General features: G+C 38.9%; 1 protein-coding gene across 2 annotated transcripts; it reads left to right on the top strand.

Annotated features, from left to right (window-relative positions):
* Positions 1-612: 612 nt before the first annotated feature.
* LOC143769734 (zinc finger protein 518A-like) lies at positions 613-12,421 on the top strand. 2 transcript variants are annotated; one of them, XM_077258553.1, is made up of 3 exons: positions 613-916; positions 7,121-7,181; positions 7,454-12,421. In XM_077258553.1, exon 3 carries the CDS (start codon positions 7,506-7,508, stop codon positions 11,682-11,684), a length of 4,179 nt encoding a protein of 1,392 aa, XP_077114668.1. In that variant the 5' UTR covers positions 613-916; positions 7,121-7,181; positions 7,454-7,505; the 3' UTR covers positions 11,685-12,421. The 2 variants fall into 2 exon arrangements, with proteins under 2 accessions (XP_077114668.1, XP_077114669.1); XM_077258554.1 differs by lacking the exon at positions 613-916 and adding an exon at positions 940-997.
* The last annotated feature ends 6 nt before the right edge of the window (positions 12,422-12,427 follow it).

Here is a 12,427-nt window from a genome sequence, read left to right as displayed (position 1 = left end):
GGTCTTTATGGAAGGTTTCACTTCTCTATTATCTACCTATCTAATCTATTATCGATCTAATCTAGGTCTCTGACTTTCTATGTGTGCACATATCGAGAAATAATGAACGTTCTAATACCATCCGTCACAACCCTATGACGTTTTCGTTCCTATGTGCCTTCTTTTTCTCTTCATTAATTTAATAAATTTGCAGTAACAACTTTTGGCAAAATGTCCTCTTTATTTTAGGTCGTAGGTAATTCTCTCATTTACCGAAGTGTTTTGCTTCGCCTTTTTTATAAATCACTACAAACACGTTGGACTTAGTAATTAAAAAATAAAAATTAAAAAAAAAATTAAATGAAATTATGTAATTAATGAAAGTGTTAAGTCATGGATTCAAAATGTCAACCAACATTGACATCTAAAAAGTAAATGTGAGGTAAAGTGTGAAGCCAGGGAGGCTCTGCTGAGACTGTGGAGAGTGGGGCATGCATTGCATGTGATTGCTCCATGTTGCCTCATGGTCCCCCTGACTCTCCTCAGGGTGTTTTGCATACACAGGAAGAAGAACTTGATGGCAAAATAGTTCCAGCACTGAACACTGTTTTGTGCCCTGTGCATTCATTCAATGTGGATGATCCTGCACAAAACAATGGCTGTAGGCAGCAGAGAAGCTCCTGCAGCCGGTGAGAGATGAATCCCTGCGTGTCTGTGATCGTGGACATGACACACGCAACACGCATTGGTTCTATGCAACAATGATTCTAGGGGAGAGCGGGCCTCCTCACACAGATGAGGTGGAGCGCGGATCCCTCCGCCGTCTCTGCTTGGGAGTCCATTTTAGGTCTACCGAAACCAGGACAATCCCCGGATGTAAGTGTCATGGCCGCCAACGGTGACTCGGGCAGCATATGAAGAGGGGGAAAAAAACGAGGTAATTTTTATTCAGCGCCTTGGCGCGGGCACAGCAGACGGCGCTTCTCACGGGAGAGGGCGGGGATTCCGCTTGCACTGGGTGAGATGGAAAGTTCGGTTGACTTTGTAACAGTGGACGTGGGCGGAGGGGGTAATGTCGGGCGGGGGGAACGGTTAAATAGTGCCTGGTAAAGTTAGCGAAAGTTGGGAAACTTAGCGACGGCGGAGAACGGGGACCCCCGGGGACGGCAGAGGGGACCCGGGCAGCGCTCGCACGGATGACGCCCCACGAAATGGCCGCACTCCTTTATGTGAGAGCAGTCACATGAGGGGCGCCGGTGTCCCTCCGCCGTGCCTGCTCCCCACTGCGTCTCCCCTGTTTCCACATCCCCGGTGTGCGGCGCCCAGGACCCGGTGTGCGGCGCCCAGGACCCGGTGTGCGGCGCCCAGGACCCGGTGTGCGGCGCCCAGGACCCGGTGTGCGGCGCCCAGGACCCGGGCTGCTCCCCAGCGCTGTGCATGCGGCTCCCCAGCACTGTGCTGCCTGCAGAAATGGCTGGTGGTGCACACTGTGCAATGGCTGTGCCCCCTGCATCTCTGCAGCCCTTCTCCTGCCTCACAAAACCTGGGACAGCACGATTTCCACTTGCATTTCACTGTGCACTTTATTATTTTGTTATTGCTCTGTAATATTGGCTTCTTTATCTATTTGCAAACCTAAATCGATCAGCGAATGATCTTCTGGTTCGTTAGGGCTAATTGGGGTGTAGGGGGGTCTTCGCGTGACCCCATAACCCTTTATAGCACGAAAGTGACGTCCTGAGTGGCCGCAGTGCCAATGTTATGAAGTTGCCCCCCGGCGCCCCTTACGATCCATTGTGTATTTGGTATCGGGCACTTGAAGGTCACCCATTGAGTATAATTGGCATCCATTTCCACTCCCAAGTGCCCCCCCCCCCCACCCATTTTAATTGCATTCATTGTGGTTTTTTTTGTACCAAACAACTGTCGGCCCGTTATTGATTTCCAGCACTTTGCAATTGCCCCATGTTTCTGTCCCCCATATAAAAGCTATATTTGTTGTTTGTTTTTTTTATTTTTATTTTGGTACCAGTCAATTGAAGGGCCCCCATTGAGTATAATGGACGTCATTGGCATCTGTTGCTTAAAAATTCACTTGTTTTTCTGATCCAAGTGCCCTCCATTACAATGAGTCATATTTTTCGTACCGGCTACTCTGATGACACCATTGGTATTCGTTGTTTAGAAATTGACCCATTTTTCAAACCCAACCTTCCCCGGCGCCCCATCTCTCCCCTTTATAATAAAATCTGTGTCCATTGTGTTTTTTTGTATCGGGTATCTGCAGCATGCCCATTGATTATAATAGATGTTTCCCTTTTCCTTCTCTTTGTGCCCCATTTTCGTAACCCCTCCCCCAAAACCCCCCCCCCCCCCCACAAAATGCTAGTTTTCGGGGTGCCTTAGCCACTGTGTAACGGCCTTTCAACCACAGCCCAATATCCCGTTCTAGGTAGGTGAACTCAAGAGGGAAACTGAAGAGCTCTTGGGGCACGACGAGAGGCAATGGCATTCTTATTACTCAATGGATAACCTCAAATTTCGAGACCCCAATCACCCAATGAAAGTGACTTTTTTTTTTTTTTTTTACAAAGCCACTTTCATTGGGTGATTGGGACCTCGAAATTTGAGGTTATCCATTGAGTAATAAGAATGCCATTGCCTTTCATCGTGCCCTAATAGCTTTTCAGTTTCCCTCTTGAGTTCACCTACCTAGAACGGGATATTGGGCTGTGGTTGAAGGGCAGGTACACAGTGGCCAAAGCACCCCAAAAACTATATATATAAATTTTTGGGGTGGGGGGAGAGGAGGTTGGCTAGGGAAAGTAACTTGCAATTTTGGTGTATTTGATTGTCAGACACCCCTCTTTGTGATTAGCAGTTTTAGGGAAAGGGAGAGTCAACTGCGATATGTGTGTGTGTATATATATATATATATATATATATATATATATATATATATATATATATATATATATATATATATATATATATAAAAAATTTTTTTTTTTGGGGGGGGGGGATCTTCGTTGCTATTCACCCCTGAAATGTTAGCAGATTGAAGGTTTTTTTTCTTTTTACATAAATGAGTTGCCCACTATGAATATAAAGACTTTTTCAATTTCCCGCAAAAATAAAATACATTACATTAGATGCTAGAGAGTTTTATTTTAACCCAAGTTTTAGCGCATCTTTTTTTTTTTTTGCAAATGAGGGTGGAGGGGTCGTTTTTAGGGAAAGCAGTAGATAAGGCGGCCTTTATAGAAGCAGTGGTGAAGTGGGGGCCATGTTTGAGTGCCCCTCTCTCGGCTATAAGCATTTCTGTATAAGTCTGAACACAGCCTGCTTATGATAAATAACTGCGAGCAAGAGTCAACATTTGCTTCTTTTTACATCACAGTCTGTTCAAAGTGCACTTAGTGCAGGGCTGGCCGGGTTTACAGTGCACTAATGACCAGGCATTTTCTTGTGCGTAGTCCTTCTTCTTCTTTTGCTATGTTGCAGCGGTTTCCTTTGAAAAATTTAACCAGTTAATGTAGTAACTGCAGGATTGGGAAGGATTCTCCTCCCTACCAGCAATTTGTACTGCAAAATTGCAAGATGCATTGTACCAGATCCAATCTGCATTGCATTGCACGGCCGCCTTCAGCATAATTAAAAGGGTTATCCACCACTAGGACAACCCCTTCTTGAACTAAATGTTTGGCCCCGAGAAAATAAAAACTTGTTCTCACCTCCTGTGCCGTTACAGCGATGTCTGCATTCACAGTCCCGGAGTTCTGATGTGGTGGAATGACATGTGGTGCCCGGCGCCCAATCAGAGCTGGCGTCACTGTCTCCGCCTTCGTACGGATTGAACATGAAGAGGAAGTCAGGGATCGGTTGCAGCCTGGACTTCCTCTTTATGTTCAGTTTGTGCGGAGACAGTGACGCCAGCTCTGACTGGGTGCTGGGCACCACATGTCATTCCAGAACTCCGGGACCACGAAGAATGGCACCGGCATGGGAGGTGAGTATAGGTATTTTTTTTATTTTATCAGGGCCAAACATTTTAGTTCAAGAAGAGGTTGTCCTAGTGGTGGACAACCCTTTTAACTGCGAGTAAAAAGTTACAAATTCAGATGTCGATTGTGAGCCTTCGCGGGCAGGGTCCTCTCTCCTCCTGTACCAGTTATGACTTGTATTGTTTAAGATTATTGTACTTGTTTTTATTATGTATACCCCTCCTCACATGTAAAGCGCCATGGAATAAATGGCCCTATAATAAATAATAATAATAATGCATGTGTATGTATTGATTGTTGTTATGGAGGGAAGTAAAAATAGTGATTTTTTTTAATTTTTTTTTTATATAGCAGATACTGAACAAAGCAGGTTGTGGTTATATATAGATACCATTTATTTTTGGTGAAATACCAGATTAAATTTCATTTGGAGTCAAGTTAGTGAAATAATACGTCTGTGATTCACAACATTTTCATTTGATTGATATGTTGTTGCCTTATTGCACCATTTTTTTTTTCTTTAATAATGGTAACATCAAACGGGGAAACAATTTTAGAAGATCTACTTAAATGTTATCTATCTGTATTTATAAGGTAACATAAATAATATATTTATAAGGTAACGTTAAGTAAAATTTATTTTTCTTTCCTGTCTTGACTTTACCTTAAATAGAAATAAAAAATAATGCAAAGAAGCGACAACATATTAATCCAATAAAATATTTATAAAAGAGTTTTTATTATAAATGGGTATTAAATATTGTAAATCCAAAAAGTACAAGAAACATTATAATGTAATTACCACTCTTGACAGCTTAGTGAAAGTTGTTTTTTTTATAAGGAAAGTGTCCACCCGTAAGATATTTAACAGCCTATACAGTAATAATAATTGCAGAATGATTACCAATTTTATACGTTTCAATACATATCACTTGAATTATGATAAGTAAAAATATACCAAAATCTAATGGGATATTGTACCCGGGTGAATTGCGTTTATAATATAACATGGATTTTCATTAATAAAACCTATAAAGTGGATCTTGTCAGGATTCACAATACAAGCTGCATCCACAGATCTTAGACCTGATGAGGCTGGTGTACTTGATTTGAGAATCTGTGTCAGTATGTCTGTATGAATAGGCCTTATATATTGCCTGATATTCAGATTGGCAGTGTTTAAAATGATCATCTTAACGTCAGGATTAAACAGCCATTTTGACATTGATTTTCACAGTGTGCACAACTGCTTCATCAGGTTTAAGATACTTAACATTGAATGCATTGAAATCTGGCGAGGGGTCCTTTTTAAGGTGAATCTGAGAAGGAGCTGTAGCGTGCCCGTTTTTATGTTACTCCTTGTAGATGAAACAAATTTGAGTAAAGGCTTAAACATGTATAGAATTTTATTTTATTTTTTTTTAAGTATGTAAAGTGCTAGGACCAAGAAAATAACATTGCAATATATATTTTTTTAAACTTTTATCTGAAAAATCACTTTGCCGTGGTGTGACCTAATCAGGGTAATTCCAAGCCTTGTGCTAGTCATTATATATTCCTCACTTATATGTAAGTGCCCCATTACATGACTGTTGCTGGAATTTACAAGATGAGTCTTCTCTTTTATTTAGATTTTTTTTTCTCCAAGTAGAAATATACTTTATTTTTTACTGTATTTAATTGGTGTGTGTGTACGTGTGTGTGTGTGTGTGTGTGTGTGTGTGTGTGTGTGTGTGTATATATGTGTGTGTGTGTGTGTGTATATATATATATATATTACTATTCTCATACTGTTAACTAGCATTGACCAGTTAGTCTTCTAGTTTGCTATTTCATGTAAGATTTTTTTTTTCTAGTACAAATATTTTACCTTTTTTTGTTACCATTTTTTTTCTATATTTAAATATTCATTTTTTTATTTTTCATAGTGTAATTGTTCATTTATTTTACTAGACTTCGTGTTATCCAGTCCAGTATAGACCGGTTTGTCTTCCAGTTTGCAATTTCATGTAGGATTTTTTTTTTTTTTTTACACATCAGTACTGGGTGTTGCTTGGCTGTCAGTGGCTTTGCCGGGGTATAAACATTGCTCACTGCAAAAATTTGCATTTGCTCGTTGATGTTGATCCAAGTGCTTCCTTGGCTGGTGTATAATTTTGCACTACGCATCCTAGAATCTCGGGCCATTCTGTGATAAATGCTTTAACTTCTTTTTAATATTGTTTATTTTAGAGCTCAATTCTAACATCATTTCTGATCTAGTTTGCTGCTTTGCTCTTAGTTAGTGTTCTGAATATAATGTATTTTTTGTCTGTTTAAATAAAGTTGAGTTGGTCGACTACTGCTGTAATATTTATATCCGAGCTTGGCTATTTTTATATGGGCTTTTATGGTCTGAGCTTTAAATGATCAATTCAAGCTTTTGAAGTCACCAGTTAATTTAATAAGAAATGCGAGGGGTGGGGTCATTAAGGGTGGGGACTTCGCTCTTATTAAAGATGTTTTAAGTGTTAATGTTTCTCCCCATTAGGTTTTAAAATCAATTTGTGTTTTATTTACTTATTTTATTTACAGAAAGGCTTGTCCTTTTTTTTTTTTTCTGCTAGATGGTGTCCTTGGTTCCCTGTAGGAATGATTTGAAATGTTTTAATTATATTTAAGAAAAAAAAAAGTAAAACAATCTAAAATTAAAATGTTTAATGTGGTGTTTTTTAGTTGTATATATTTTTTAGCATTTTCTATATTGCACATCTGGTCTGCATTATTTCATAACTGCATATTTTACTATGCAATTGGGTTCTTTTTTGTTCTTATTTTAAGATGCGAATAAATTAAAACATTACATTAATGTCATTGCATTACAAATTGCTCCTCGGCCGATACACTTGCTGGAATGGGGAGAAATTTATGTAAATGTTATGTCATTGCTTTATTGAAATTTCTGCTTCACCGTTAATGGATAAAAACTTATTTCTTTTGGGTTGTAATAGTAAAACATATTCTAGAAATATATTAATAGGGAGACATGTCTCAGTATGGGTAAAAATCAACCGTAAATTGATAGTTGTTTAATTAACTTTGTCACGTAATTGATCTTCATTGTTTTGATAGTTTTTCATTTCTTTTCCCTGTTTTAGGTTCTTGGTTCTTACTCAGAAATATAACTGTGGATTTATAAAGAGCATGATGCTTTCTTAGGTAAGTTGTGCATTGTCAAAGGGGTTTAATAAATTATTTTCTTGCTAACTTAATTTATTTCCAAACATTACTTACATTACCCTTTTTTGAAATAATTATTTTAGTTAAAATAAGTGTTTAGCCTGTTTTTTTTTTTATATATGTTGTATACATTTTGTAAATAATTAACTTGAACAATTATTATTACTGCATCTTATGGGTAAATTAGTTTTATAGTATGTTACTGTTATGTTTTTAATTTTAATTTTTTTTTATTTTTTTTTTTTACAAAGGTCACTTGAATGACATTTTTGAATCACATTTCTAAAAGGATCATCTCTTACAATGAGATCACCCAATAAAGACTATTTTATGGACAATGAAGGATCAGCGTCTTCAAAAGATGCTCCATGGGACTTCAGCAGGAACGCTTTTGCTTCCGGCGAACTAAACACTCTGTCCTCATCATTTTCTGTAAATGAAAGGATCATGCATGGAATGGGGGAAAACCTTTCGCAGGAAGAAGGCGATTTAAGCGACATGGCCGAAATGGGGTCCAAGTCGCCAAGCAAGAAACAGACAGCCAGAAAATCATTTGCTAAAGGAATCCTAAGTGACCTCGATGAGGAAAACACTGAAATTAAAACAGAACCAAACCTAGACGATGATTCTGCCAATATAGCTGCAAAGGTTCTTCACTTCTTTTGCCAGAAATGCAAAAATGGAATCCGATACAGTCCAAACGATCTTCAAAAACACTTCCTGATAAGTCACAATGGAGAGCTGCCCCTCTATCCCTGCGAGATGTGTAGCTTCACCGCTAACGATTTTCAGGAATTTAAACAACATAGAAAAACTCATCGGAGTGCTCTAGTAAAATGTGAAATATGTAACAATAACTTTTTATATACCTTGCTGGGCTTAACGAAACATTTCACAGTTATGCACTGTGTTAATGGCCATTTCAACTGTTCAAAATGTAGATTTTCGACCAGAGATGTTGGAACGTTTGTTCAACACATTCACAGGCACAACGGAATAGAGTTTGCATGTCAAAAGTGCAATCACATCAGCTACTCAAAAATTGAGTTTCAGAGACATCTTCAGGGACACAGTACCATGATGCCATTTAGCTGTCAGTACTGCAATTACAGCGCATTGCGGAAAGATTTTATAGTAAAACACATCCTAGCGAGGCACAGAGAGCAAATTCTTCCAAAAGACGATCTTGGACAGGACAGTTCCAAGGCACATATGGTACAGGCAAATCCTGGACTAAAGCTTGTCATGAAAAGAAATCCACCTGAAAGTCAGGATAATTCACCATGGAGGCATGATGGCAACAACCCTGTCCTGGAAAAGATTGGGGACTGCAATGATAACACTAGTAGGTTTCAGCAAAAATTTGTAGATAAAAACCAACATCCAAACCTTCCCAGATATAACACTGAAGCTGCTCAAACTGTAAATGATGGAAATTCTTCTGTAACCACAATACAGTGTAATAAGGAAGATGCAGTTACTCAAGGAAACATGGGTCTTTTGCAAAATGCCGTTCATGGTCCCACTGTACTGATGGTGAAAAACAACAAAATTACAGTACCGGCAAATTATACCGCAACCTTTGTGGGCTACAAGATGGTAAATGGGAAGCAAAACCTTGTTATTAAATTATTGCCAACAAATAAGCAGGCTACAAATACTACACAGCCATCACCTCAGTTATCAAACAGTTTGCCACGTTTCTCTCAGGGCCCTATGCAAGGATCATATGGAGCATCTTCTAACACTAAAGATAATCGTTCAACGCCATCATATAAACCGCCTTCCATTCCGGCTTCTTCACCTGTGGCTCCAGTAGAGAAGCAACCAGGGTCATTGCGAAACTTAACAACTGCTCTTGGTTCTCTAATGGCAAGAAAAAATGAATCTATGTCTAAGCTGACTCCTACAGCTAGCAGGCAACAATATCATGAACCAATACATAAAAATGTGAATATTGTTAATAAAGCCAATTCATCCTCCACTTCTGAATTTGGGCAGAAAATTAAAGAGGAACCCGCAGAGTACAACATTAACGAGCAGCAGTTCTTCGACACTGATCACACGTATGAATCTTCTAGTGATAGAATTAATCCATCCACTGGAGCAGTTCGTCCAAGTATAGACCCAACTACTGGCTTCTTGGTCAGATCCCAACAAAATAATGAAGTTGGCGGGCCAAAAACTCCTAAGAGTTTTTACGGTGGCAAAAACTTGAACCCAATGTTGCGTGCTTCAGCTCCAGGTGGTCTTGGGATTTTTCCTGGTACAAGTCCCAACTACATTTCGAAAAATGACTTTCCAGTAAGACATGCTCAAATGAACAACAGAATGCCAAGACCAGCAGAGCCCAATAAGCCTGAAAATGTATCATTCATGCCAAGGATTACATCAGTGTTCTCTTTACAAAATCGACCATCGGATCCAAAACCCGTTGTAAAAAATACGTACCTGCACAACATGCTTCAGGACAATAAACGGTTAAATGATAAACTTGGCATGGTGAATTCCCCAAGCCCACATCCCGTCGGTAATGCATTTACCTTTTCAAAACAGCCATTGTCGAGCCCTGTGCAACCTTTGTCAAGCCCTATTCCAAAATTTGATAACCGTCAACAAAATGGTAATACACCTTCGTCTGTATTCTTAAAACAGGAACCAGTATCTCCCGGATCCAGTATTAGACCTCAACCCACAAGAGTGAGTGAGCTTCTGAAAACGCACTCTGATGCAATAGTTAACCAGCAACTTGCAAAAGACAAAATGATTTGCATGGCAAAGCCTACAAGTGGTCCAGTACCTTTCCAGCTGTATCATAATTCACAACTTTCTGGAATGCCGCAAGCAAACCCTGTTTTGTATCCATCTGGTACAAATCGGTTTGTGCTGCCGATTGTACCAACTAACCAATCTGGTTTGAAAATTATTTCAAGTCAGACAAACACGTCCAGTACCGCAACGTTTTCAACTGGGAACAGATTTAATACTCCAGTCATGGTTAACTCAAAACCTGGCATGGTACTAACTATTGCTAATGGACCTTTTGGTACTATACGAAATGTGTCCAATGGAAACCAACAGCAGGTGATTGGTACAGTGAACAATTTAGGCAAAATGGCACTTCCCAGATTGCAGCGTCCTACTGTACCTCACGGCTTTAAACCAATCGTAAATGCTTCCTCAAATAATATTCCCGCGAACATTGTTTCTGGATCAGCTGTGGGAGGTAAGCTTCCAATAAACCTAAATGTCCTTCAATATTGTTTAAATACTGATGCTTCAAGAACACAAGCCCATGGTTTGGAAGGTAATAAACAACCTGATTCGCTCCAGAAACAGCCGGTTTATGCCATTTTGCCGGATGGAAAACAAGCAGTACTTCTAAATTATGTTTTACCAAAAAATTTGTCTACAAATACCCAGACTCCTATTCAGTTAAACCGAATTGGCCAGAAACTCCTACCAAAGAAACCCGATGATGGGCAGCAGCCTGCTTTCTTAAAGAGTAGAAATGAAGTCAATATACCTCCATCAGCATCCATTAAAGAGGAAGACATAAGTGCACTCAATGAATATGGTGGTAAAACACCTGCAAACAAAGTCAACAATTCTAATTCTTTGCAGGGTAAGCCAATAGAAAACCAGCTTTGTCTGAGATCCAGTTCCAGCTCTGTTCAAGCTGACGAACCTTTTCATTTTTCAAGTGATGATAATTCTGTTTCACTACCTTCTTCTTCTGGAAGTTCAAAATTATCTAAATTGAGATATAAGCAAAGTAACATGAATCCTTCAAGCTCTAAAAACAAGACCTGTAAACGTAAAGCTTCAGACTCTGGCTGCTATGAAGCTGACTTCGAATTTAAGACAAAGAAAAGAGTGGTTGATGTCTTGGTTGATGTGCCCCGCAAGCAAATGCTGCATAGAAAATGCAAGGCGAAGTCATATGCAAGTGAAGTCGACGTGGAGAGTATTCCAGGGGATCCTTTACCAACAATTTCTAAAGAGATTGTAAGGACATTAAGACTTTATCCTTTCAATGCTAATCAACCTATAAAGTATCCACAAAGAGATCAACCAGTCGTCGTTTTGAACCATCCAGATGTCGATGTTCCCGAAGTTGATAACCTAATGAGAACCATCTCCAAATTCAATGGACATGTTCTGAAAGTGACACTGTCTAAAAGAACACTTGAAGCTTTGTTGGAGTCCGAACTGTTGAGTTCTGTTGATGGACTAACTGGAAGGCGTCATCGGCGGGGAAAACCTGTGAGCCCCGTAAAGGAGAGATTTGTGCTCAAGTTAACCTTAAAAAAAACTAGTAAGAACAATTACAAAATTGTGAAAAATACACCTCCGAACAATCTTCAAGCTAAATTCAACTGCTGGTTTTGTGGTCGGATATTTGACAATCAGGATGAATGGGTTGGACATGGCCAAAGACACCTAATGGAAGCCACAAAAGATTGGAACAAATTGTTTTAGCAGTTTTACGTTTGACTTTAAAAACTACTATTGCAGTTTCTTTGTTTTCCTATAAAGAGCATTTTTGTGTCTTATACTCAATATTTCCAACACGAGAATCCAGTTCAGTATGTTGCTGTACAGATATGTATTGCAAATATTCCCCCCCCCCCCCTCGATTTCTGATTAAGAATTTTTTTTTTTTCTTGTAATTCTTTTTCTCTTTTCCCATTTTTTATGACGTTTTAAAAAGTAAATGCTGTGTGAATTGTACAGTAAACAATCAACAAATTTTTTTCAGTCTTTTTTGGCATATGTAGTATTGAGTAACTGGAAATGACATGAGCGAGTTAAGTACGTGATTGACTAAATCCACTGTTTGTAGATCTAACAGTGCACAACTTGTTTACAAAGCCATGTATAAATGTTCGAAATCTGCAATTGTGGTACATATTCAGTCAGGTGTGTACTGTGTACATTCTTACAGCATTGTCTTATGTCCCATGTACACTTTTCTTTTTTTCCGCAAAAAATTGGATATCAGTACTACATGGACAAAAAGCCTTGGAAAAAGACAAAGCATTCTAATTGTGTTTCAGATAATTTTTTTTTATTTTTCCACACAAAATCGGGTAATGTAATGACTGACTTTTTCTCTTTGTGTTCAATTGTAAATAGAGAGCATGATTTGCCAAGAAATTGATATGCTTACATTGCTAATTTTTCATGGATATTAAAAGTGAATTATTGTGAATGGCTGTATA

Source organism: Ranitomeya variabilis, chromosome 4 (assembly GCF_051348905.1).
Source record: "Ranitomeya variabilis isolate aRanVar5 chromosome 4, aRanVar5.hap1, whole genome shotgun sequence".
NCBI classification, from domain to species: Eukaryota; Metazoa; Chordata; class Amphibia; order Anura; family Dendrobatidae; genus Ranitomeya; species Ranitomeya variabilis.
The sequence above is the reverse complement of the archived record's forward strand: the minus strand, read 5'-3'. Positions and strand labels throughout refer to the sequence as shown.

Bases quoted from the DNA above. Each gene is read 5' to 3' on its own strand.
- LOC143769734 (XM_077258553.1), top strand. From the start codon at position 7,506: ATGAGATCACCCAATAAAGACTATTTTATGGACAATGAAGGATCAGCG.